A 24,356-nucleotide genomic window follows, 5' to 3' on the forward strand; every position below is an offset into this window, starting at 1 on the left:
AATGGTGATTGGTTTTTGGAGATGAACGCAGGAAAAAGTTAAAGGACAAGTGCGTAATTGCGAAGTAGTAAAGTGTGTGATGTACAAAAAAAGAAGAAGGCCGAAGAGTCAATCGTGAATGGTCATTGGTTTAACGAGCTACGTTTGTTTTCTCTAAGGAGTTCTTGGCCGGCGCCCTTCGGCCCAAGCATCTATCGCGCGTTACGAGCTTATTCACCGAAGCAATGAAGGGAAGAAGAAGATGACATTTGTACACGGTCGCCCCAGGATGGAGGAATATGGAGGAAATAGGAACAAATTATCCTTATTTATCGATCTGGGTAGGTGGAGGAGAAGACGAAACGCCAAAGAAATCGGTGCGGTAATGGAGTGCCAGTATTCGGAATGAGTCGTAATCCAGGGCTTGGATAAATAGGGCGTTAGGTGGAAACGTATAAATGAGAGTTGCTAACTGTAGTGAGAGGTGTCTCGCGGCACTAAGTCCCGATTTAAATAAAACCTTCGGGAGGAGACGGCACGGGGGGCGGCAGTTTATCAGTACGATCCGTTCAATCAGGAAGGCAGTGGATGCAGGTCGATGCCTACTTAGCGGGGAAATAATAGCTGCCAGCAAGGAGAGGCTGCCTGTGCTGCTATCCTATCAGGATAGCACCGTCTGCCTGCATTCGCTTCCACCTCAACGACTCCCAATGCCCCTAAACGCCGCCAATGGGGACCGAACGGCGAAAATCATTGCAGGATAATGACATTAAACTCATTAAATCAGGAATATAAGGAGCCGCGACGCTTTTTACCAGCTTTATAAGCTTCACTGGATATCTGAGTAGTTTTGCGAAAAACGTAAGAAGAAAGGCAGATAAAATAAGCGACGGGGGGTGAGACCGAAATTGGGGGGTGAGACCGAAATTGGGGGGTGGCGAACGAAAACGAAGTAAGAGAGATAGAAGTACTAATTTCGAAATTACCCTCCGCCGCCACGTATCGTCTGAGTGAGGTATAGAAAAGAGAGAAAGAAAAAAAAAGAGCAAAGAGTGGATAAAGAAAGCACGCTGAATAAGGGTCTGAGGGGTGTGTGGCCCTTGAAGCGCTTTAACTTCAACAGCCGCATAAACGCCCTCACATATTGATAACCGATCGCGCTTTTGATCCATCCATCCACCCTAATTACCACCCCCTCGAAAAGGCAAAACAGGGTTGGAGGTGGCGGAAGCGATGGTAGCGGTGGCGGTGCTTAGGTGCGCGCCTTAGAATACCGCATACCGCTCATAACATGTTTTATGCAATTTATGGTCCACATAGCCGCGCCTCATCTATAATTTATATTTTTATAGAGCGAACCTCTTGCGGTGTCTGTTTTAAAGGATATATGTATGTATACGAAGATATGCGACACACTCCAACTTTTAATGTTTATTGTATGCGAAATGGCGGCGGTGATTTAGGTTTGGCTCTCGCATAATGCGCCGCACCGAGCGTATTATATAAATAACCTTTTTAACGGGCGAAAATCCGAATTTAGTTAGGGGTTGCCGCCCGCCGCCAACCGACGCCGTCGCCTCTCTCCGCCACCGCCCCTCTTGACGTGATACGATGCAGATTATTGCAAATTTATTTCTCGAGGTGGCTGAGGTATGGCAAGTGGCCAGAATACCAAATGCGACGGGCGAAGGCTCGGCCCTGGCCATTTTCAGGCTCTCACTCGATGCCGCCTCCACTGCCACTGCCGCCCCCAATTGAATATTAATCTCGCTAATAGAATCGACTCGAATTCATATTGCATAAATCCTTCGGAAAAGAGGATGCATCTTTCTTGTGAGTTTTAGGACGAGATGAGGAGGTTGGAGGTGGTGGCGGCTTGTGCGTCGACGATGAGGGGGTGTCGGGAGACCCATAAATCAGCGCTCGAGCGAAAATGACAAAATGCGAATGACAACCTCTTCCTGCTAAAGCGACACAATAAGCTCTCGAATACATCAAAACAATTCGAGAGTCTCATTTCACGCCAGAAAGCCTCTGCCTAGAGAATCCGCAAAAATTATTGCGGTTCAGCCCGCTTGCTCACCTTTAACACATACACTCACACATATACACACACAGACCGACCCTTATTGCCGCTTCTCCAAACCGCACACACCAAATCGCTTTTCCACCCTCGGCCAATTTACATTTACATTCTTATATTCGCAATTAAAATCGTATACATTTTCTCAACCCTCGCTAAAAAAAAATGCCTTTAAGACACTCCAAATATTCTAGAATTAACTTCAGACTTCTATTTATTAAAAAAAAAGACATAATAATTCAGTAATTACAAGACAACATTTTAACATGGCTTAGTAGACATTAGTACAATTTATGATTTAAATAATTTGCTAATAACCATTTATCAAGTCTGAATTAATTTGAAATTTCTATTTATTAAATACAAATTGATCTTAGATTTTGATAAATTCACACGTATCTTTTTTCAAATTCTCTAAAATGAAACAACAATATTAACAATTCCTTCTTTCTTATTTACTGCCTTTAAGACACTCCAAATATTCTAGAATTAACTTCAGACTTCTATTTATTAAAGACAGAATTCTTATAAAAAAAAAGACATAATAATTCAGTAATTACAACACAACATTTTAACACAGCTTAGTAGACATTAGTACAATTTATGATTTAAATAATTTGCTAATAACAATTTATCAAGTCTGAATTAATTTGAAATTTCTATTTATTAAATACAAATTAATCTTAGATTTTCATAAATTCACACGTATCTTTTTTCAAATTCTATAAAATGAAACAACAATATTAACAATTCCTTCTTTCTTATTTTCTGTTTTTGTAGTCGTGCTTTTCTTGTTGTTATTCTTCATTGCTCTCTTTAATTTCGTTTCACCCGTACCGCTTTGTGGGGAAATTTATAATTAAAAAGATACTTCGAAGGAAAGCTTCGGTTGGGGGTGGATAAAAAAAATGATAATTGCCCGGGGTGTATAAATATTATTGGTGCGGTGTGTCTCGGGCACGGATCGAATGAGTCATTTGGTGCCAATTGAGGGCGCGCAAAAAAAAAAGACAGAGCGTGAGCGCCCTCAAGTTTCGGGACATTTATTTTTGAAGAACCCACTCGTCCGAGGTTTCCCCGAGACCCACCGGATCGGTTCGATAAGCGATACTCCTGCAAAATTAAAACGTACCGTCACCCTACATTTTCACGGACACATATGCCTGCCGCCCTTCCACCCCGTCGATCCCGTGAGAGGATGAGAACCGCTCCGACTCGAAAAGGGGTGACAAAACCCGCACCAAAACGAGTGCACGGGGGAAAAAGAGGAACAAATGTAATGCACACATACTGCATACAGCGTAGACACACTCCTATCAAGTTTTGTTTTAGTTTGCATTTCGCATATTTAATTGATTCGCAGGGACGTACATGATGATTGTTAGCATCGGGGAGGGTTGAAAGGAACATAAAAAAATAGGTACGTGGAGAGAGGCATAGGATGGGAGAGATAGAGAGAGAGAGAATCCGTGAGTAAATTGAAAATGCACGGACGTTGGTGTGGTGTGGATAAGCTATTGGATTTATTGGAGCGGATCCCGGCGATTAGCAATATTTCCGAACAGTACGATGAAATATATCTATATATATATATATAGGTGCTTACTTGGACACACGTATGACCCACGTTTTTTCATCCATCCACAACTGGACACAACACAAGACACCCTTAATTATTTCCACCCTACTACCACTTCACATAGTACATTTCATGCAAATACTCGTCGCTAGGGTTGCAAATCATACTGTTAAAAAATACATATTTTAATCTAAGCATTAGAAAATATTCTCAGAAAATCAACAAAATTATTTACATTTTAACATTAAGAATTAATTCTAAATAATTAAAATAAAATGAATAATATAAAAAAAAATGTGTTAATTATTGAATAAGATACTAATAAATATCAAATCTATCCATAGAAATCTATAAAATATAAGAATCTAAGCATATTTTAATTTAAAGCATTAGAAAATATTCTCAGAAAATCAACAAAATTATTTCATTTTAACATTAAGAATTAATTCTAAATAATTAAAATAAAATGAAATATAAAATAAAAATAGATGTTAATAATTGAATAAGATATACTAATAAATATCAAATCTATCCATAGTAATCTATAAAATATTAAAATCTAAGCATATTTTAATTTAAAGCATTTTTTCAATAAATTTATCAATTACTAGGAAATCAGAAGTTGTATAGAAGTTGCAATTGGATTATTATTACCATATTACTAATTTATACGTAAATTAATTATTATTAATGAAATAAATACCTTAATAATCAAATTCTTGTTTTCTAATTATAATATTAAATGAATTAGTTAGAGAGACGTGAGAATATTTATTCGAGGCATTGCATAAAACCGAAGCGACGCTAAAAAAAAATAAGGAATGAAATAAAATAAAACGCATTACGTAATCTATTTTACACTTCTTTGCGCGCGCGAATGTATGGGGCGATGTTTAACTTTCGTTTGTTGAATATTAAATGAGGGTAAGAAGTTCGGTAAACTTTTGTGTATATAATTGAAGCTCAAATATAATAAATTGTCAGGCAAATCCACCTCGTCGCTCGCAAAAATAAAATTGCTGAGATAAGAAATGCTCGGATTACGCGGAATGCATTTAAATTGATTCGAGTGTGTATATATCAAATTTAGACTTTTTCTGGTAGGGTCTTAACGAACTGTTAACCATTATTAAAAATTTCTGAGGTATGAATGAATAGAAGCGATATTCTTATGTAAGTGTAGATGAAGAAGTTTCTGTATTATTGATATGATTTGGTTTTATGTAAACGTAGATGAAATTTCATTAAATTGGTTGAAATTGAAGGATTTTTGTTGTTCAGTAGGGATGAATTAATTAAGATGCTGGGGGAGGAAGGATGGTTGATTTATGATTTTTCAATTAGGATGTTAGGAGGGACCGAACATATGCATAAGGCATCCCACGTGCCGGGATGGTACATTGCAATGTTATATTAATGGCTAGTCGGGCAAAGTCGAGGGCATTTATTACGGAAGGGACCGACGTGTACAAGTTAGAGGCGGCCAAGGAGAACCTTCTTCCCGCATCTTCATTTACCTAATCGGCCGGATTGCAGCAAGAATCGACGGGGAGCGTCACGAACCCACCATTTCCATGCCAATTGTCCCAACAGATGATTTGAACGAACGGTCGAGAGTTTATATGTGTATTTCGGCTGTACCAAAGGGGTGAATTTAGGGTGGCGGAGACGTCGTGGAATGGGCAGCGGCCGAGGAACTTAGCAGAAGCGAGGGTGGCTTTTCGTTAAACACCTAGGTTTGCGCGGCGCCAGTTGGACTCTGGTATTGCTTCCAAACAGCTACCCTAATTAACACAATGTAATTAAATCAATTAAAGCCGCAGCGTCCGCGCGGCTGCTGGGATTTATTTCTCCGAGAAGAACAGGGTGGGTGCTGCCTTCTCCTCCACCTCTTCAATCCCCTCGCCGATTCCGAAAACCCTGGGGACTGCGAGCCACCCACTCACCCTCGCGCGGTGTCACTCCGAAGATCCATCGTTCAATAATTAGAGATGCGGGATAAATCAGCGAGTATTTGGATGTCGTGTTGTAGCAAATAAATGCTCGAGCACAGCCTTTAAGCGCAGTAAATGCGCTAATAGCATTTACATAGGATAAACAAAGCCTACTATTAATCTTATGTACTCATGACGAGAGCTTTCCGCGCTAAGAGCTCCCCGGATCCGGATACGGATACGGAAACGGGGATACGATTCCGCCGGAATAAAATCCTATATTTATATGAAGTGGTCATCAATCTTGATATGGGATTGCGAGAGCGCGCCCGGTCCCATACATAACCTACTAACTGCCAATAACCTCGCCAAATTGCGTCCGATATTTCTAAATAATAAAAAAGGGAAAATTTTTGGTCCCCCGCACCCATGCACCATCAATAACCCTACCCGAAAATATATACTTTTTAATAAAAACTGCATTAGATCTTTCCATCTACCCCAGAAGACGCAACAAACATCGCACGACAAAAAAAAATTAAAATACATTAAATATACCTCGACCCCACTATTTATCATCAAACTTTTAATTTCAAGAATACATCAATAAGAATTTTAATGCTTCCATTTATAATTTCAAACGAATTTTTTAAATCTTCAAATTTGAAGTAAGAGCATTTTCACAAATTTGATACTAATTTTTAGAAAAACTGAAGATTTTCCTATTTATAGGAATAAACATTTGAAAATATAATTTTGGGAGTATCTAAATAATTGAGTTTAAATATTTGATTTTTTTTCTGAATATATTCAGTTTTATGTGAGAAGCCGAAAAGAAAAAGAGAAAATCGTTACACCTTAATTACATAATATCTTTTGAGCCCTTCGGAAGGAACGGCCTTTTAAAGTTCATTCGTTCCTCTCGAAAGTACAACAGAGCGATGCCGTAATCGTATCTGGATGGAAGTTAGGAAAGTTGTGCGAATCTTCGGAATGGCGTATCCCGGAGAAACGCATTATATCTGGTTTTGCATCGAACGTGGTCGCCGGAACGACTACACCTGTTACAAGTTGTTGATGACGCTTGGAGAAGTACAATTAGTGTAATGGTTACTTAGATATCTGTCATTACGTTAGCCTGCCTCTGCCTCCCCCGGCATTCAGGCAGTCGGCATCGCTAATTGCATCAGGTTGATTACAAACTGTTTATTAAAGTGTTTCCACCCTCTCTCGTTCGGCATGCCGTCAGCATTGACTTTGGCTCCGCACCGCATCCCATTCCCAACCGAAGCTCCGGCATATATTTACAACATCGATTATATTTAAAGAGCGAGGAAGCAAGGAAGGATTTAATACCACCTGGGGAGGAGGTGGAGGAAGAAGGAGGATGCCATTGTCTCCCATTCGATTAATGCGAGTTAAATTAAACTCCCTTAATTGTGCTATAATAATACGAGCACATATTAACTCGTGGTGAAATTGAGACGGAGGAGTGTTTAATCTTCTTTTTCTAAGTCTCAAATTAAGATGTAGGAGGATGGATTTATTTCGATTTTTTTATTCTTTCTTTTCCTGCTTCTTCATCTTCCAGTACTTTTTCGGGAATAGAAGCATTAGAGGTGCAGGGGGATGGTGGTCAGTGGCGGATGAAGTTGCCGTGCCGGATCGCAGCAATTCACGGTCCATTGGTACAGCATCCGGGGTTCCTTATATACTGGTCACTCCATACAAATGGAAACGCGAGAGACCTACAGCCAAAACCACTTATCCACTTGGCGAGTGGAACACTTTAACCGCACGATACACACATTCTTATCCGACCAAATGCATGCCGATTTATATACGACTGTGCGTGCGTATATATTTCCTATATTATATTCTTTAGAATTACTAACAATTTAAAAGTGCATGCAATTTAAATAATACGTTTTCATTCATTACTTATTACTATTATTTAATCAAAAACATTAAAATTCCAGCATAACAAGTTGTAAAGATTTGTTTGAAATATATAAATGTATCTTCTCCACTTTTGACTGATAATGTAGTATATATACACATAAATATAGGGTTACGTGTAGGGGGTTGATAGGGTTTTCCGATTGAAGTGGTCCAAGCAAACACGGGATGGCCGGTAAGAAGGTTGAGACAATATTAAATCGCGCTAATAAGGTGCTTACTGCTGGACCGGTCCGCTTACGACCATTAGCGGAAGATTACCCCTTTCGGAATCTGGACAGATTTACATTAGCGCCGGTTCAACGGGCTCCCGCTATTTACCGGAGGGAAGGGGGTTGGAAATACTTGAAAATGACTTTATAATTTTCAACGTGACCAGAGCTCTACCTGCTTGGAACTTGAGGGGACGGAATGAACGGGAGGAGGAAGAAGAGGAGCGCCGGAGCTTCCTCTTTAATAACGTCACAAATGAGGTAATATCCTTTCGCGGCTCACATTTTAATCTCCCGACAATAATTAAAAACAACGCTCCGCCAAACGCAAACGCTTCTTCTGCACATCATCAATCCACCTCTCCGAAGCCTAGACTTCCTTACCTCTATCTACTTCACCTATTATTGTCGCGACGCGTATAAATCAACCCTGTTTATTAAGCGTTTACGCAATCGTTGCATACCGGGGAATCCCCGAGCTTCGCTTTGTCTTGGGGGCTCTAATCACTCGCCTGCACATTCTTTCTTTCATCCACCCTCGCTAATCCGTCTGCGCGCGAGATCAAAGCGAAACCTCAATTATTCGAAATAAAATAAAGACAAAATAGAAGGAGTGAAAATCAACTTAAACACAATCAGTATTACTGATAGTATTTTTGATATTCTCATAATCATTATGAAATTTCAATAATTTAAAATTATTATTTATATTAGCATACTAAATCTAACTAACTATGTTTGTTTATTTGACTAGTCTAGACAGTATTTCACTAAAAGCAAAAACAAACTAAATCTATCTTTTTAACTATCTAAATACGAAATATCAATTATAGATCGTATTTAATTTACGAAAGTACTAGTAAAGTAACAATTAGTAACTTGACATGTTACTTAGTATATAACACGTAGGGTTAATGACAAACTCATTACCAAATCTTCTTATTGTACTGATTATGTCCTTTTTTACATTATAATATTTCATTCTGTTGAACTAAAAAATGTTGTCTGTAATATTAAACTTGCTTAATATAATCGTTCCTGGTGAGCAATCTGTACGCAAACATCCCGGCCATCGTATCAACAATAACACATTTCTTATTTGCACCGCAAACAGATGCAGCCGCAAACATCGCCTAAACTATTATTATAAGGTTTGCGATAATGTTCGGCGTCAATAAATCAATAAGCGTTATCTAACGCACAATAAACAAGATGATAGGAAGCAAAAGTTTGAAAATTTTCCTGGGAAAACCGCCACCGTGGCGCTCTCTGTGGTAAAATACCTGAAATAGGGTGAATGGGGTGGAAAGCTACCTTTCAACAGTTTTCCGCCGCGCATTTCCGGTGGAGTGGCGCACGCTCACCACCCCACATATAGAATACTACCCCTATCGGGCGCAGTCCATCCGGGGACCATTATCGACCATCCATTTGCCTCGTTCTGTGCAAGTGTAATTTATGTTTTCTTGTGCAAAGGGTGAGAATACATAATTATTTTCGTTAATCCCCTTCCAGCATCTCAAAACACAACATAAATACACAAGAGAACACTAAAAATTAAACAAATATCAGAGAACACGCAGACATCGCTATGGCCATATCCAAATACTCCATCCTGGATTCGCCAGAGCATTGAGACAATATTAAATCTGTACCAAATACTCCAAATAAATCTCACATTACAGATACAAACAAATACACAGACTCTCAATGTTTGCATGCGAATTGTATCGATGTTCGTTTTATTTATTATTTCTAAATATTGTTTTTTTTCTATTTTCAATGAGTTGAGATTCTGTAGATCAGGATGCTGACGCCTTTACCCAAATCGATATTTGCCAAGACCAAGAAATCAACTATATTTCATGCATGCCTTATAACTAATTTATATCCAATATCATCGCATGTTTACGAATTTAATTGTAATTTAAAATAGTTTAAGTAAAAATGATATTGTATTGATCATTCATGAATTCGATGAACGAAAATAAAAGTATTTGTAAATTGAAGACAATAGGAAGAGAATTGCATTCGTCCTAGTAAGAATCCTGCAAGAACAATCTGGCTGCGACCTAGTTTCGTAAAAAAAAATTGAGCTGCATCCAGGTCGTCAATTTACCTGGGAATACGGGACGATCGATACAGCTGCACCGGCTGAAATAATAATAATAAAATGTTGTGCAAGTGCATCGCAGCGCACCCTATGCAGCTCGGGTCATACTAGAAGTACAAGAACAATCAATACTGTCGGCTTCCGTGTAAAGGTTGTTGTTAATAAATTGGTCATTTCGGGTGGTCATCGAAGCCAAACTATAGAGGACACATCGGCATCGTAGACCCGAAGCCAGCACCTAGTGGTCCGAGCGTTGGCGACTTTCTCCATTGAAAGGTTTGCAAAATATCCTTTGAATAGTTTCCAACGCCCAGTTGGCACCGGGAAGCATCCCCTCCTCTTGTAATAGACCGAAACCTAGAATGATTACTAATTGTAATTGTTATCAATTGACTATTGCTCTATTATTGTTTTGTTTTCCATCTCCAAAGTAACTTTTGTCTCTTGTTTGTTGGAATAGGTTGGCCAACCTGCAAGATGTAAATGTCATGTCAGTCAGAGTGGAATAATGGCAAATAGTACAGCTTATTGTTTATGTGGACAACCCTACGACCCGAACATTTTTATGATCCAGTGCGATGTTTGCAGAGATTGGTTCCACAGCAAGTACGTAAATACATGGAAGCTGCACTTTTACCCCTTCGATTAGCCGCCTCCCTGACACTCCAAATATAACCTATTCTGTCAAACAGCTTCATTGTTGTTGTGTTTATATACTATGTATTTTCTTGATGAACTTCCAGGTGTAGCAGCTTCAAAGAATATACTGCAGTCGAAATTGATAAGTACCACTGTCCCAGGTGCTCCAATTTCTATGGACCCTCCATTTGTTAGTGGACATTGTTTGATCTCCGCAGTTTGCTCATTATTGATTGTTTTTAGTTAAGCCGTATCTCAACAGCCACAGGCACAACTACTGGGAGGACAATGTTGCTGATAAGCCAGTGCAGACAGGCACTGTCACTTTCATCAGAGAACTGCGTTCTAGACACTTCACCAGTGATGGAGAAATAGTCTTGCATATCCGCGGACCTCAGCTAACAGATCATTATCTAACACAGAAGGGGTTCAATAATCCAATCATTATCGATGACAAAGATGGACTTGAACTCACTGTGCCCCCAGAGGACTTCACCCTCTATGATATTGAGAATTTCGTGGGTAGCGACCATGAAATGGATGTCATTGATGTCACCAGGCAGGCTGATTTCCGGATGACACTAGGAGAATATATTGCATACTTCTATGGCATGGATCGAAGAAGGATTTTCAATGTTGTCAGTTTGGAAATCTCCAATACAGGGTAATTTATGGATAGATCTATGTGACTTGATTGTAATTTGATGGTCTGTAGGTTGGCAAATCAGGTGGAGGCTCCCATGATTGCCAGGAAGTTGGACTGGGTCAATTCTGTCTGGCCGCCCTCGTACAGTGTTGATGCTCCCAACGTGCAGAAGTACTGCTTAATGAGCGTCAAGAACTCGTACACCGATTTCCATATCGACTTCGGTGGTACCAGCGTCTGGTATCATGTTCTGCGCGGCGAGAAGGTCTTCTATTTCGTCAGACCTACCCAGCAGAACCTTGCTTTGTATCAGCAGTGGATGTCCTCGACAAACCAAAGCGAGACCTTTTTTGGAGACCAGGTCGACCAATGCTTCAAGTGCACCCTACGCCAAGGACAGACCATGCTTATACCAACTGGTTGGATTCACGCTGTCCTCACACCCGTCGACTCTCTTGTCTTCGGAGGCAATTTCTTGCATAGCTTGAATATTCAAATGCAATTGAGGCAAGTATTAAAGCATCATTAATTTTCTGTAGAAGCTGTATTAATTATTGTGCACAGCGTATCTACCTTTTCAATAACAAGTCGATCAAAAAAATAATATTGACTTTCACATTTAGGATCTACGACATTGAGGTAAAAACAAAAACGGAAGCAAAATTCCTTTATCCGTTTTTCGAGACCATCCATTGGTTTGCGGCCAAGAGAATGCTTTACCGCATGACCGAATTGAATGCTCAAGAGGTGCGCTGTCCGAGTAACCTACTCGATGGCCTCAAGTCTATATTGGCCTATTTGAAGCACTGGAATTCCGGAAAGGATATGATCGTTCGTATTACAATATGAACAGTTTAGCAATATTTTTGATTTAGTATTTACAGTTCGAGAAGAACTCTTTCGAGCAGATCCCATCGGAGATCAACGTTGCCAAATTCTTTAAGGAAATCTCCAAAGAGATCAGATTCGCTGAGCGTTACATAAACACATTAAATCCACCGAAGCCGGAAAGGGAATCAAAACGCAAAAGGAAAAAGCCTATTAACAAGGACTTCGTCGATTACTCCTCCAACGCTAAGGCTCTGGAGGTACTTCTTAGTCATTTTTTATTATTACTAATACAATTTTCTCTATTTCCGATGACTTGTATTTATATATAAATAAGATAATATATCTAAATATTCTAATGTAGTGCATGGTACCAGAGAGATTACCCCCCAAGAAGCCGCCACCTATTAAGATCACATTACCCAAACCTTACACTTATGAGAATGTGGTAGCTGCGCCCGTCGAAGCTCCATTAATGACTGAGTACAATCCTTCTTGGTCTGAGCCCAACGTGCGCCCTGAGGAAACCACGGCCATCCACGCAGGAGGAACAATTCTGAAAATAAAACTCGGGTAATGTAACTTTCTTAAAACACTGAAGCTTTTTTGCCGATGCTTTTCGTGACTCGGTGAAAATAATTAATTCTTATTTTAAATTTTAGAAAGTCAAATGAAATTTACCTATTGCAGTCATTTCACTCTTAAAAAGACTTATTATTCCTAAAAAAATATGTTAAACAAAAAAACATAAATAATATTAAATAACTATAAAATTATATAGTCGGATTTAAGGTGAGGACTCTTTATATAAAATGTTATACTGAACTGCATTACGTAATTCAATGCAATTGTTAGAGAAACCGTTGGTGCGTCTTGAATTTCATTTGACTATAACAGTTTATTTTTTTATCGACTATCGTGTTAACTACAAAACAGCGTTAAAATCACGTTAATTTAATATTTTTTTTATATAAATTATTCAAAAAATCTTATCGACGAATACTTTAATTTTAGAATTATTATTTTTGCTTTAATTTCAAATTTAATCAACTAAAAAGCTTCATGGATTATTATTTTTAATTAAGCTTTACATTTTACAAGTTTGCAGTTTGTTTGCTAACTATAATTAAGACGAAATCTAGCATAAGCAATTCATCTGTTTGAAAAGTAAGTAATAGAGAACAGACACACAATTTGATATAGTGGTATTCTATGTTTTTATTTCGTCAAGAGCGTAGTTTGTATTAAAATCAAATTCCACTATTTGATTGTAAATTTTGTTTTCATTTCACGAAGAAAGGTCTTAAAATTTTGAATTAGAATAACCGGTAAAATACAATTATATCAACGCGTATAAAACTGCAATTGCAAATATGTAATTGTTGCTTTTTATAGGACAAGAGATATAATCCCAGTTGAGACTGCTGTTGTTCACGACGTAAATTTGTCTAAATCGGTATACGATTTCCATGATGATAGTGAAAGAGAGGAAGACTGTTTATTGAGCGGTGGTGTTGATGAGAACGAGAAGAAGGTTAAAAAGTTGAAAGTTAGGCTACCAGGTACTTGTTTAATATTGATCTTGCTGATGGTAATCTGTACTGATATTTCCTCAATAAATTTTAGTACGCAGGGATAATCCCGAATTATCATCGAGTAGTGGGATTGATAGTTTCTTGCAGCCCCCTGCTTTGCCTAAATACTTAGAGTAAGATCCTTGTTATACATGTGCTTGCATAGATGAGGAGTGTTAATTTATTTTCGAACTTTAGTAGCGACGTTGAAGATCATGGCGTCGTGGAAGGTTCAAGTGAAGATACCATCGCGGATATCCTTGCTCTCGGATGCAGCGATTGGGACGAGAAGAACAAGCGTAAGAAACGTTCGCACAGTCAGTTGGAAGAAGAGGACGCTCTGAACAACGTTCATCAGGACGAGGATTACAGTAATTTGTTATGGATGTAGGCGATGTCGGAGTTACTGATTTTCCATTTTTGTATAGTTTATCCAGGGTTAGATAACTCCGACGACGACGATTTCAATTTGTTCAAGCCAAGGAACAGATCCAGCATAGATGAGCCGTGGAACCCCAAGGTGCGCGTGGGACCGCTCTTGCCAAAAATGAACAGACCCGCAAGGGAGGGCACAAAGAAGCAGGCAGTCGAGAAGGTCCTAGAAGCAGCCGCCAAACGTGCAACTGAACTATCAGAAAAGGCCAAAGTAAGTATACTCTTCGCTTCAAGACGTCGAGCAAATTGCGTTCAATTGTGTTTCGAAATTAGGCACCCAAGAAGCCAACAACTCCTAAGAAGAAGGCTAAGCCCAGGGCTAAACCTGCGGATAAGGCGACGGCGGTGACGTGCACAATCACCTCCGCCAGCTCGCCACCGCCATCTCCGCCGCCTCCGAGATGCCTGCTGCTGAATGAGCCTATGCCGCCTCCGAAGCCATTCCCCGTTCCTCCGAAGGCGACGAAGGTTTCGACGCCGAAACCAAAGAAGGGCATGAAGACTGTAAAACAACGATTGGGTAAAATACTCAAGATACATAAGATGATCCATTAGGTGTGTCATTCCGGGGTTTTTAACATTTAGATGACAGTATTTCGATTTGACTTGTTGTATCTAATGTTAATTTATGTCTATCATTATTTATGTGTTCAGTCGGATCTCATCTTTTGAATCCCTATAAATGTTTAAAAAGTTTTTTAAAAAAAAGCTAAAAAAAAATATTTTTCTATGTGTATTTAAAACATATTGTTTCTTAACTTATATAATATATATATTTATATAAATATATATGCACACTTGTATATTTATATATATAAATGTATATATATATAATATAAAATATATTATACTCGAACTTCACAATTTTTGGTCTGTAAGCTTTGTTATATATATTTGTTGTTGTTTTGAATATTACTTTAAAGAATTTATTTTACTTTATGGACCAAAAGATTGTGTGTATCTCTGTGTGCTGTGTGTGTTGTGTGCACTCAAGATCTTTATTCACTTCAGTATTAGATCGTTATTTAATATTATTTTTTTAATTTTATTTTACAATGACTTTTCGGGGAGGAGTAAATTAATTATGATTATTTCACTTAATTTTTGTATCTGCAGAAGGGGAAAAAAAGAAAACATTCCAAAAGACGAAGAAATTTTATGCATATTGTCAGGGAGTAAATGTTAAACAATGTGTATGTTCATTTTTTTTTTTACTTTTGTTATTATTATTATTATTTTTCGTTGTTTCACATTTGTTTGAATGATCGGCTGGCGGTGAGGGAGGGTATTCAATTCTATGAAATATGCTAAGTGAAGTTGTAAGATTTTTATGTTCTGTGATTATTTGCAAAATATAATTTTGCATACATAAAAAAAATATGATGTATCGATAAGTGTATACATTTAGACTAGATAAATATATATATGATAATTATATAACATAATAAGTAAATTTCATTCTATTTGTGAACATGCATTTCTTCAAATTGACTGTCTAATTAATATTAATATAAAAATAAAACATGGTATAAACTCATCTTGAAACTTAAACTCTTCGAGCACTAACGAACATGTAATTTCTCAATGTGAAACAGTGTATGTAGAAATATTAAAGCAAATAAACTTATTAGAATGTGTATTTTTCAATTTTTTTTGTTTATTTCGTCAGTTGTCTCCTACAGCAGATATATGTGTTTATTTGTTTCTTAAAGTATATATCTTTGTATATAATAGATATTTCTTAATTTACAATAATGTGTATATATATATTTATTTATAGATATTTATATTTTTACATTGATTTTTACATATATATATATTAGAATATTTTATATTGTACACTTATAAGAAATATATAAGGATAGGTAAGGGAGTAGTTGAGTCAAGAATGTATACTGACTCATTTCAAATTAGATTATATCCGTCATTATATCAGAGACTACTCAATATTGTTCTTTTAATACCAATTTTTTTTTTATATAAATATTTTTTCTTTTAAGAACACGAGCCTTCTCTTGAACGGATATACAATATAAATAGAAAAATAATTTAGGTCTAGGGATCACAGAGTTCAATTCTCCTCGATGCGTATTGGGCGAACAGTGCCGTCGATGACTAAGGTTTTAACGGCATGGTCATATCCAGCACGAGTGTAGTTTGAGATCAAAAAACCATATAAAATTGGGAAGAGGAATAAACCAATGTTCTTCAGAATACTTCTGAACAGAGCTCGCCTCCAACTGACGAAGGACATAGCTGTAGCTTTCACTGTGGCTCTACCAGGAATTGGGGAGACAGCATCTACGGTGACAACCCTTAAGCCGGTCATTCTCTTTCCAGGGGTGGCTCCATGTCGAGAAATAAAATATGTCTGCAATGGAAAAAAGAAACGTGTTGTATAAGTAAGACGCTAGGAATAATGCTACCGGCATATCTCACCTCATAAACAAATATAAATAATTTGGAAACAAATTCCATAATAGCGATATCGCTAGATAAATTTAAAAATAGTGCCGGGTTTTCCAGATAATCAGCATAACTCGATAAATTTCTGTAAAATTCGCATAAATGTTTTAGAACCATGGTACGAGATACCTTTCCGATTGTAACTTACAACCCAAAAGTATCTTGCAAAATTATAATCAAATAAAATTTAATCATAAAAACAATGATACCATCAATGACGCCAGCAGCAATCCTTCTCATGATAGGAGCGGGCCTGCATTCGTACGATGAGGATGCTGCAGTCCCGTCAGAAGCAGCGACGGCTGCGACAGCCCCCATCGCTTGCAGTTGCTCCTCTTCGTCAGCATTCCGCCTCTCCGCAGAAATAGCTGCGGCGACAGATATAACGTCTTGCATAGTGACGTTGGGGAGGAAGGGAGGTGGACCAACGTTCATATCAATGCGAGCTGTCTCCAGCCAGTTTTTCAGCAGCATGAAATACTTGTCATATGCTTCAGGTGTAACATTCCTGCTTTGTGAAGTACTAAAATCGATTGCAATTAAAGTACTTAGCTCATTGGGGTAGTTTCATATGATGTACCTCGGACCTGTGAAGCAATCATTGTAGCGGTTCCAGTGGTTTCTGCTATTCAAATTTGGAAAATCTGTTTTAGGGATACTATTTGCTATATTTGTATTAATGCCCTCCCATTGTTCATCATCTGAACTGCTAAAGTCATCAAAATCAGCTGTTGATCTATGAGCTTCTTCAAGGTCCCCTAAATTCGGAGACAAATAGTCAGTGTTGCTTAGTGATAGGAAAAAGTCTGTTTCAATGCTCGCAATGGCCTCTGGGTCGATCTGTTCTAGCTTAACATCATTCATCAGTTCATCAACTTCGTCTGTGGTAAGTAGCTCAAGTTCTTCTAGGTTTTGTACTTGATCAGGTCGATTATAATTATTGGCCATTTGTGTTATGTCGCTTATATCAGTAAAATCCATGCTTTCACTGATTTCAATATTGCTGCTTGTTGGCTCCAAGGCAGCATAATTTTTGCGTAGCTGCTCTAGCACGTTTGCCAGCAACTCTTCAATTATATCTTTTATGAATCCTTTAATCAAGGTACAATAATGAACAGCGATACACAAAGAACAACAATTACAACCAACATTCCTTCAAAACATTCAAATAACAGCAGAGCTAATTTTCTTGAACTTTTTTATGCTGTTGTAGTCATGCGATTTAAACATTGAAAACCAGATAGCCATGCTACTATTGAAGAGGACATTCTTACCTTCATTCTCATCATCCATGTAGTCCATCTTACTCGACGCCAGCGTGAATAATACTGAATACTGTTTTAAATGTAGAGTACGTGCTTTAGCAGCTTTGTTTGTGTCTTATAGGTAGCAAGGCTTACGTGTAGTATTTCAGATGACGACCTACTGAACAAGTAATCTAGTGACTAAGTTAGAGTGACTGGGTGGATGCACTCTGTGCAGCTCTTTGATGTATGATGCAGTATGCAGTATGTGACAGCCCGGTAAAACGCAGCTAGCAGCTGGAGCTCGTGTTACCAAAGTTCACCAACAGGTGACGGTATTTTGAGTCATGCGCTTAAAAATTCAAAATTTCTATCGAGAAAATTATGCATTTCTTTTGCTCACAGAACAACCGAATCATCTTAGGACTATCCGCAAAACATATCTCTTTCCATCGAGCATTCACCCATTACGATCTGCTAAGCCTATCCGAAGATATTGCTAAAAATATGTTCGCAAAATATGGAGAATAGTTTTGAGCTATCTATAACATTTCACAAGATAATGCAATGAAATATTGATTTTCCTCAATCACTCGGGCAACAGCGAAAGAAAATTTTGATGATTATTTATTGTAAAACGTTTGACCTATATATTATAATATGCATATATTTATATATTCATGTTTGCTTAATTTCTAGAATAATCAAGTAAAAAAAATAATAACAGACGAAATATTAATATATAAAAAAAATTAAATAAATAATATTCTTTGGAGACCAGAAACGTCTGGGTAGATTTTTTTGTTTGTCTTTAAGTATAGGAAAGGAAGGGAAACTTGTTTGGAGGTAGAAAAATATATACAAAGAAAATAAAGATTCCTCTCGTAACACTGACTGTAATGATCAGGTTTCAGCAATCCCTAGCGCATTCTCAACAATAAACATATATGACGATGAAGCGTCTAATGAAAAACTCAACGTCTGTGGGGAAATCATCCGCAAACTTATTTTAAACTTTTCTCATACATTTTCATCGATACATCAATTTCCAGTATAGCATGTAATACAAGCGCTTCGCATGACTAACAAACACCTATAGCAACGAATACCTGCTGATAATACAGTTTGTTATATTGTTATTGTACACCCTTCATTGACATTTTAGTATTGAGGATTCGGGGAGTGCTGAGGGAGGGTGTGATGGTAATTCGGAGGCGGATTGCTGGCTTGAGCTAATGGTTGATTCTGCGGCGACTGTCTTACTTCCTGTCTTGTAGCATAAGTGGGGTTGGTTCCCGGCTTGCTGGGGTAATTATTAGAAGCATTGTATGGTGCATTGGCGCTTGCAGTATTCCTTTGGTTTGTGCTATGGTACGGTCCGTAATTAGCGTCATCCGATGCAGTGGATTGTCCTCTTCTACCTTGAGTTCCGACTATACCGTATACGGAATCCGGTCTAGGTCTTTGCGGTTTTTGATCTTCCGAATTGCTCCTTGAAGGGTAAGGCCGTTCTGTTTCCCTGGTCGAAGCATATGTCTCGCTTCTCGATGATGTTCCTGGGGTTACTCCGCGGACACCGTAGATACTTTCAGATCGTTGAGTCTGCATTTGGTTTTGTACGTTCTGGTTCTGTACGTGGCTTTGGTTTGGTTGATTCAAGCGCATAGGATATAAAGACTGAGTAGGTACTAATGGCCCGGGCCTTGGTAGAGTCGATGTATCCTTGTTGATGGCGCTATTAGATTTGGTGTAAACTGACTGTGAACGGTTTAGATTAGCTCTAGTCAATGGTGGCGATTTGCAGCAGAGGGATTTGGTACCACCATAGAGTGATTCTACTCTTTCTAATTTAGTTGGAGGATAGAGGAAAGCGGATGTTATATTTGCGGGTGGGGCAGCTGTTGGCCTGTATGTATTATACGTAGACCCGTGAAATTTTGGCGCAGCAGGTTTATCTAAATCATCGTAGGTGTCTTCGTCAGAGTGGATGCTAGAGGAGTCGCCATCAGAAACCTCCTTGGTAGGTTTCTCTCTGCGGGGATTTAGAATGTAGTCGTAGATTATGCCGGAAACAGCTCCACCGACTGAAGGGCCTAGCCAGTACACCCAGTGGTTATCCCACTTGTTGAGGACGAAGGCAGGACCCAAAGATCGCGCCGGATTTAGGTACGGCATCTGTAAATGATCACCGCTATTAGTAAAATCGCTCAAAGGGTTGGTTCGGAGATAATTTACAGAAACAAAAGTACAAGCCGTGTAAGCGGCGCCTATGGTGATGCCCGCATTATTCGTCCATCTCCTAGAGGTGTCCATGGAAACGAAGTACGTGAGGACAATGACGAACGTCAAGATAAATTCAACGCCGAAACGTTCCCATGCGGCTACGCTTGCTGTGTGTCCAACGGCTGCAGCCAAGTTTCCTTGATAACCAGGAACTGTCACTCTGGAAACATAAGAAGATATGATAAAATTTATCTGGACATTATACAAACTAACATTTGGAAGCGCTTATCGCTTGATATATGTTTATAAGTACACGCTAACATAAGAAAATATAAAAGCAAATAGACCCTAAGATTATCTTCTTTTTAAAAAAGAACAAATAATCTTGGTTTACCTGCTTCGTCGACAATGCGTACTCAATCCCCAGTTTAGGAATGGAAACAATTTAACTCAGGCACGCCGTTTGCGTTCAATTAAGATGGCGAATAATTTCGTTAAGGAGTAGAGTACGTCAGCACGCAAGTAATTGGTGGACATATACAGCGGAGGAGAAATAAAAAGAGTGGCCGCAACAGAATCGTTTTAAATTGATAATAATAAGGGAACAATTGGTTTCAATGTTTGTGACCCTATGTATGCAGTGGTCCCCTGCCCCAGTCGGCCTTTCAATTGCTGCATGTTTCATCATGATTCTTTACTACACACTTCTCGCATTCTCCGGGCTTACCCCGAGAATCAATGGATGAAATGAAGAGAGGAGAAAAAAGTGAAAAGATGCGGAGAATATTGGCCACATGCTTTCTTTAGTAAAAGCACCTGGTCCAGATTTTCAATAAACCAGGTAATCTTTAGGACGGGGAATGTACACTCATTTTGAGGGATTTTAAACGGAATTGAAAGTGTAATATGTAGGCGGAGAACCTAAAGAAGTACAAAAGGAAAATAAAACTTAAACCTGGCGTATGAGCCTTTGGCATTTTGTACTTTTTGGAAACTGGTTTTGCCCGCGGATCGTGTTACTGTAAAAATATGAAAAAGCCAGCTGCCGACGAAGAAAAGAATGCTCTCTTCTTCGAACCGGACAGGTTCTTGCATATACATCTGCTCTTAATGCATCTTCAAATTAAAAACATATTCTCGTTAAAACAGAAACAACAATTTTTATTTATTTTACTTGAATATTTTTATATATATATATATATTACTGATTATAAATGAAGTGTAAAATACTTTTTTCAATTCGATTTTATGAAGCTCGTCTCCCTCGGAGGGGTGTAAAGTCACAGTTTAAATTCGGGCGATTCATGTTCGCAAGGGCGTATCATATGCGAACAAGTGGATTTTAATGACCGGGGTTGCAGCCAGCCGCATAATAAAATTTTATAGGGGAGATCAAGTGGTGATGTCTTCATCATCCGTGAGCGGATGTTTTGAATTTGAAACCGAATGTTTGGTCAGGGTGCGGCCACCCCCAAAATTTGATTAAATGCATCCAACGACGCGCGATTTTCCCATCCCATCGATGGGAATTCGCACGTGCCAGAATTAGAGCACCTCGCTCTCAATCGCCTGGGGACTTTAAACACTGTGGGAACAGTGTCCGATTCGTGAATTGAGGAGGAGCGCGTGTAGCAGAAGAAGAAGCAGCAGCAGCAGCAGCAGCTTCAGCATCTCGAAGAACATCTGCCGTTCGAAACATTGGTAATTTTTACGGAGGAATAAGTTTCGGTATAAGTGCTGAGCGTGGCCAAGAATTATCTGTATCACAGCTCAAGAAATGCACTGGGGGATGTTCCATGCTCCACAGCTGCTTCCATGCTGTGAGATGAAAATAGTCGAAAAAAGGAACGTATAAATTGGCTGAAACCCAAAGGGCGGAAATGCCAGAGCAAGTGGTTGGTGAGGAGACGCAAGAGAGGATAAGGAGGCGGAGAAGAAAAAATATATATACACACACCAAAACGACGCCAGGTGGTCGGGGTTTTGGTCTTTGAACACACGTGCGTGGAGCGAGACTAAGAATCGAAGTGTTCGGTTTTCTTCAGCCACTTCAGATATACAAAATATATTCATTTGAAAAAGAAAAATATTAAATTTCACACTCCTTCAGAATATGATATTTTTCTTGCAAATTCTTAGATTTTCATCTCTTTAAAATAAACCTTGATTTTGTCAAATAATTCATTTTACAAAATGTTATAGCATTTCTGTGATGTGTTTTTTTTACAACTAATTCATTTGAAAAGAAAAATATTAAATTTCACTGATTCTCCAATTACATTTTTGTATTCAATTTTCTTACCAATTCTGAGGACGTTTTCGGTTCGAAGAACAGTGGCTAAGTTTTTTTTTTCCAAATAATTTTTAATTTATTAATTAATAAAAATATTTTAATAAATAAAGTGTTTAGAATTTGAATGAATGTAAATTTAAAAACAAAATTGTTGGAATTGTTTTTCGCATTTAGTTTTAACTAAATAATAATATGAGTATTACTAAGATAGTAATTAATAAAATAAAAGACAGTTGATAGTAAAAATAAGTAAATGCAATTTGCGTATAATTACTAAGTTCCGTACTGGATGGGTTGAAATTGCAAGAAGCGTGACGCTTATGTGCAGACAATAATAATAATAAAATATTTACTTCGGGATGTGTAATTTTTACCATGTGGATACCATATGGAGACAAACGCGTTTCTGGGGCGCATTCTTCGGTGCATATGCGAAAAGCAACCACCATGTGGAACATAAACTATCCGCAATTTATGGCGCATAAAAAAATAGTAAACTAGTAGATAATAGAAAATAGATAACCCCTGGCCGCGAACAAGTGGCGAATGGGGCGGTTTCGACACCCCAATCGGTTGAGGGGGTCAACAATGATCACGCCGCTGTATGGCGAATTAACATATATTGTCACACATCGTCGGAAGTGCAGCAGGGGTGGTGATCCCCGACGAAAAGGGTTGCTATCACTTTCTGATTGATAGTACTTCTTTATGTTGTTGTTACTCTTTTTTTTTTGTTCTTTCTGCCGGCAAGTGCACAGATGGGTGAGTACTATTCGCTCATGTTATTTCTGGATTGCGCTTCTGTTAAGGTCCATTTGTGATCTAGATTTTTCTTAAATAAAAGGTTTGGAGAGTTCGGCAGCTGCTAGCCTCGTTCCAGGTAAGGCGAAGTAAGGTAAATTAAAGGTTCCAGGTAGAAAAAGCATACAGCTCAAGGCAACCTTTTCGTCTATCTCAATTGTCTTGCAAATAAAAGGAAATGCGTTTTACCTGGATGCAGGCGATCAGGAAGATCGAAAATGTACGAATTGTGAGTATCGAAGGGCAGGTGATGCTTGTAAATCTCGGACAGATGTTTTTTTTTAACAAGATCCCGTGCGACAAAGTGTTCATTTTGTCCATCTTATACAAATTGTATGTTAAAAGAAAACAACTCCACGAGCCGCATTGTGTGCGTGCTCGCATAAAGAGGAAGCACCTTATTCAAATGGACAGGAAACCACCCTTTCATACGCAATGAAACCCAATATTACTCCCCCGCATACTCGATAAAGAGGAGAGAAAAAACTGTAACTTACCCATAGAGGAAAGCTGCTCCGGCGATGCCTCCTCCGCATTGGGAGAGTACGAACATGCAAGCCCTCAGCACGGAAATCTTCTTGGTGATGCCCATGGCTATGGAAACGGCTGGGTTTACGTGAGCTCCTACAAGTATACAAAAACAGCAATTAGTAGAATTCCAAATGCTGATAATGGGTTTAAGGTTTAATTACCTGATATGTGTCCAAAGCATTGCGTGAGAGTGGTCATGCAGAAGCCCGCCGAAAGCGCGGTGGCCAGGAGAACAGAAGATAGAGATGCTCCAGCTCCAGAGCCTGCGGCTGCACCACAGACGATCAGCACGTAGATGAAGGAGGCCAGACACTCGCAAGTCACCGATCTCCAGAACTCCAGAGTGCGTATTTCGATCTGTATTGGTACCTTGACTTTTTTTTTAGTGTTTAAGTTATCCGATCTCATTGTTTCGATCTTATCCAAGAGTGTCACGATATGATAGTCGATGCTGCGGTTGTCATCGCTCGGAAGATGTAAGCTTTCCTCTGCCATCTCGATGTCCGTTTGTCTTTCTGGTATCGGATACAACAACAACAATATCAAAGCTTAAATAACAATCACTGCCACTTTAGTACATAACTATTATTGCACAGAGTTCAATTGTACTTTGGTGTACTTGTACTTGGCCGCTTGCTCGACTACCGATGAGTGAGTGCAGAATGCAGCGCAACAAGAAATTTGGTGCGCGCCAAGCACATGTTTCCAATCCCCCTCCTCTTAGAATCTTTCTATCTCCCTCTCATTCTAAAAAAAAAAAACACCCGACGTTCCGAGCCCTCAGCCGCTTAACATCCCTTCCAAACGTAAAAAAAGA

General features: G+C 38.7%; 3 protein-coding genes across 8 annotated transcripts; 1 reads left to right on the forward strand and 2 right to left on the reverse strand.

The window, feature by feature from the left end:
* The first annotated feature begins 9,128 nt into the window (after positions 1-9,128).
* On the forward strand, positions 9,129-14,675 carry LOC108566691 (histone lysine demethylase PHF8-like). 5 transcript variants are annotated; one of them, XM_017926699.1, is made up of 14 exons: positions 9,145-9,223; positions 9,757-10,135; positions 10,320-10,465; positions 10,603-10,688; positions 10,742-11,162; positions 11,214-11,651; positions 11,768-11,975; positions 12,020-12,232; positions 12,337-12,545; positions 13,368-13,534; positions 13,599-13,680; positions 13,745-13,917; positions 13,975-14,192; positions 14,255-14,674. In XM_017926699.1, exons 3-14 carry the CDS (start codon positions 10,368-10,370, stop codon positions 14,534-14,536), a joined length of 2,595 nt encoding a protein of 864 aa, XP_017782188.1. In that variant the 5' UTR covers positions 9,145-9,223; positions 9,757-10,135; positions 10,320-10,367; the 3' UTR covers positions 14,537-14,674. The 5 variants fall into 5 exon arrangements, with proteins under 5 accessions (XP_017782187.1, XP_017782190.1, XP_017782191.1 ...); XM_017926698.1 differs by having other exon boundaries at positions 9,129-10,135; XM_017926702.1 differs by lacking the exon at positions 9,757-10,135 and having other exon boundaries at positions 9,131-9,223; positions 14,255-14,675.
* A 1,299-nt stretch (positions 14,676-15,974) lies between these two features.
* Positions 15,975-17,985, reverse strand: LOC108566678. Of its 2 annotated transcripts, XM_017926667.1 has the most exons (6): positions 17,848-17,985; positions 17,722-17,782; positions 17,028-17,205; positions 16,596-16,970; positions 16,421-16,532; positions 15,975-16,352 (listed from the first exon to the last, which is right to left on the reverse strand). In XM_017926667.1, the coding sequence occupies exons 2-6, from the start codon at positions 17,747-17,749 to the stop codon at positions 16,053-16,055; spliced, it is 993 nt and encodes a 330-aa protein (XP_017782156.1). In that variant the 5' UTR covers positions 17,750-17,782; positions 17,848-17,985; the 3' UTR covers positions 15,975-16,052. The 2 variants fall into 2 exon arrangements, with proteins under 2 accessions (XP_017782156.1, XP_017782155.1); XM_017926666.1 differs by having other exon boundaries at positions 17,722-17,985.
* Positions 17,986-18,452: 467 nt separating this feature from the next.
* On the reverse strand, positions 18,453-24,221 carry LOC108566687 (neurogenic protein big brain). Its single transcript, XM_017926690.1, has 4 exons — positions 23,701-24,221; positions 23,506-23,632; positions 19,927-20,134; positions 18,453-19,866 (listed from the first exon to the last, which is right to left on the reverse strand). Exons 1-4 carry the CDS (start codon positions 24,032-24,034, stop codon positions 18,853-18,855), a joined length of 1,683 nt encoding a protein of 560 aa, XP_017782179.1. The 5' UTR covers positions 24,035-24,221; the 3' UTR covers positions 18,453-18,852.
* Positions 24,222-24,356: the final 135 nt, after the last annotated feature.

Source organism: Nicrophorus vespilloides, unplaced genomic scaffold (assembly GCF_001412225.1).
Source record: "Nicrophorus vespilloides isolate i.1.1-1 unplaced genomic scaffold, Nicve_v1.0, whole genome shotgun sequence".
In the NCBI taxonomy this organism is placed as follows: Eukaryota; Metazoa; Arthropoda; class Insecta; order Coleoptera; family Silphidae; genus Nicrophorus; species Nicrophorus vespilloides.

What these genes read in the sequence shown, in the direction of transcription:
- LOC108566691 (XM_017926698.1), top strand. Translation starts at nt 10,368, where the DNA reads ATGGCAAATAGTACAGCTTATTGTTTATGTGGACAACCCTACGACCCG. An exon ending in TTTCTATGGACCCTCCATTT is followed by an intron (nt 10,689 to 10,741) that starts GTTAGTGGACAT and finishes GATTGTTTTTAG; the next exon opens with TTAAGCCGTATCTCAACAGC. An exon ending in GTTGAAAGTTAGGCTACCAG is followed by an intron (nt 13,535 to 13,598) that starts GTACTTGTTTAA and finishes AATAAATTTTAG; the next exon opens with TACGCAGGGATAATCCCGAA.
- LOC108566678 (XM_017926667.1), bottom strand. Translation starts at nt 17,749, where the DNA reads ATGGACTACATGGATGATGAGAATGAAG. An exon ending in CATGGATGATGAGAATGAAG is followed by an intron (nt 17,206 to 17,721) that starts GTAAGAATGTCC and finishes CTCCGAATTTAG; the next exon opens with GGGACCTTGAAGAAGCTCAT. An exon ending in GATTGCTTCACAGGTCCGAG is followed by an intron (nt 16,971 to 17,027) that starts GTACATCATATG and finishes AATCGATTTTAG; the next exon opens with TACTTCACAAAGCAGGAATG.
- LOC108566687 (XM_017926690.1), bottom strand. Translation starts at nt 24,034, where the DNA reads ATGGCAGAGGAAAGCTTACATCTTCCGAGCGATGACAACCGCAGCATC. An exon ending in ATGCTTTGGACACATATCAG is followed by an intron (nt 23,633 to 23,700) that starts GTAATTAAACCT and finishes GTATACTTGTAG; the next exon opens with GAGCTCACGTAAACCCAGCC. An exon ending in GGAGCAGCTTTCCTCTATGG is followed by an intron (nt 20,135 to 23,505) that starts GTAAGTTACAGT and finishes TTATGTTTCCAG; the next exon opens with AGTGACAGTTCCTGGTTATC.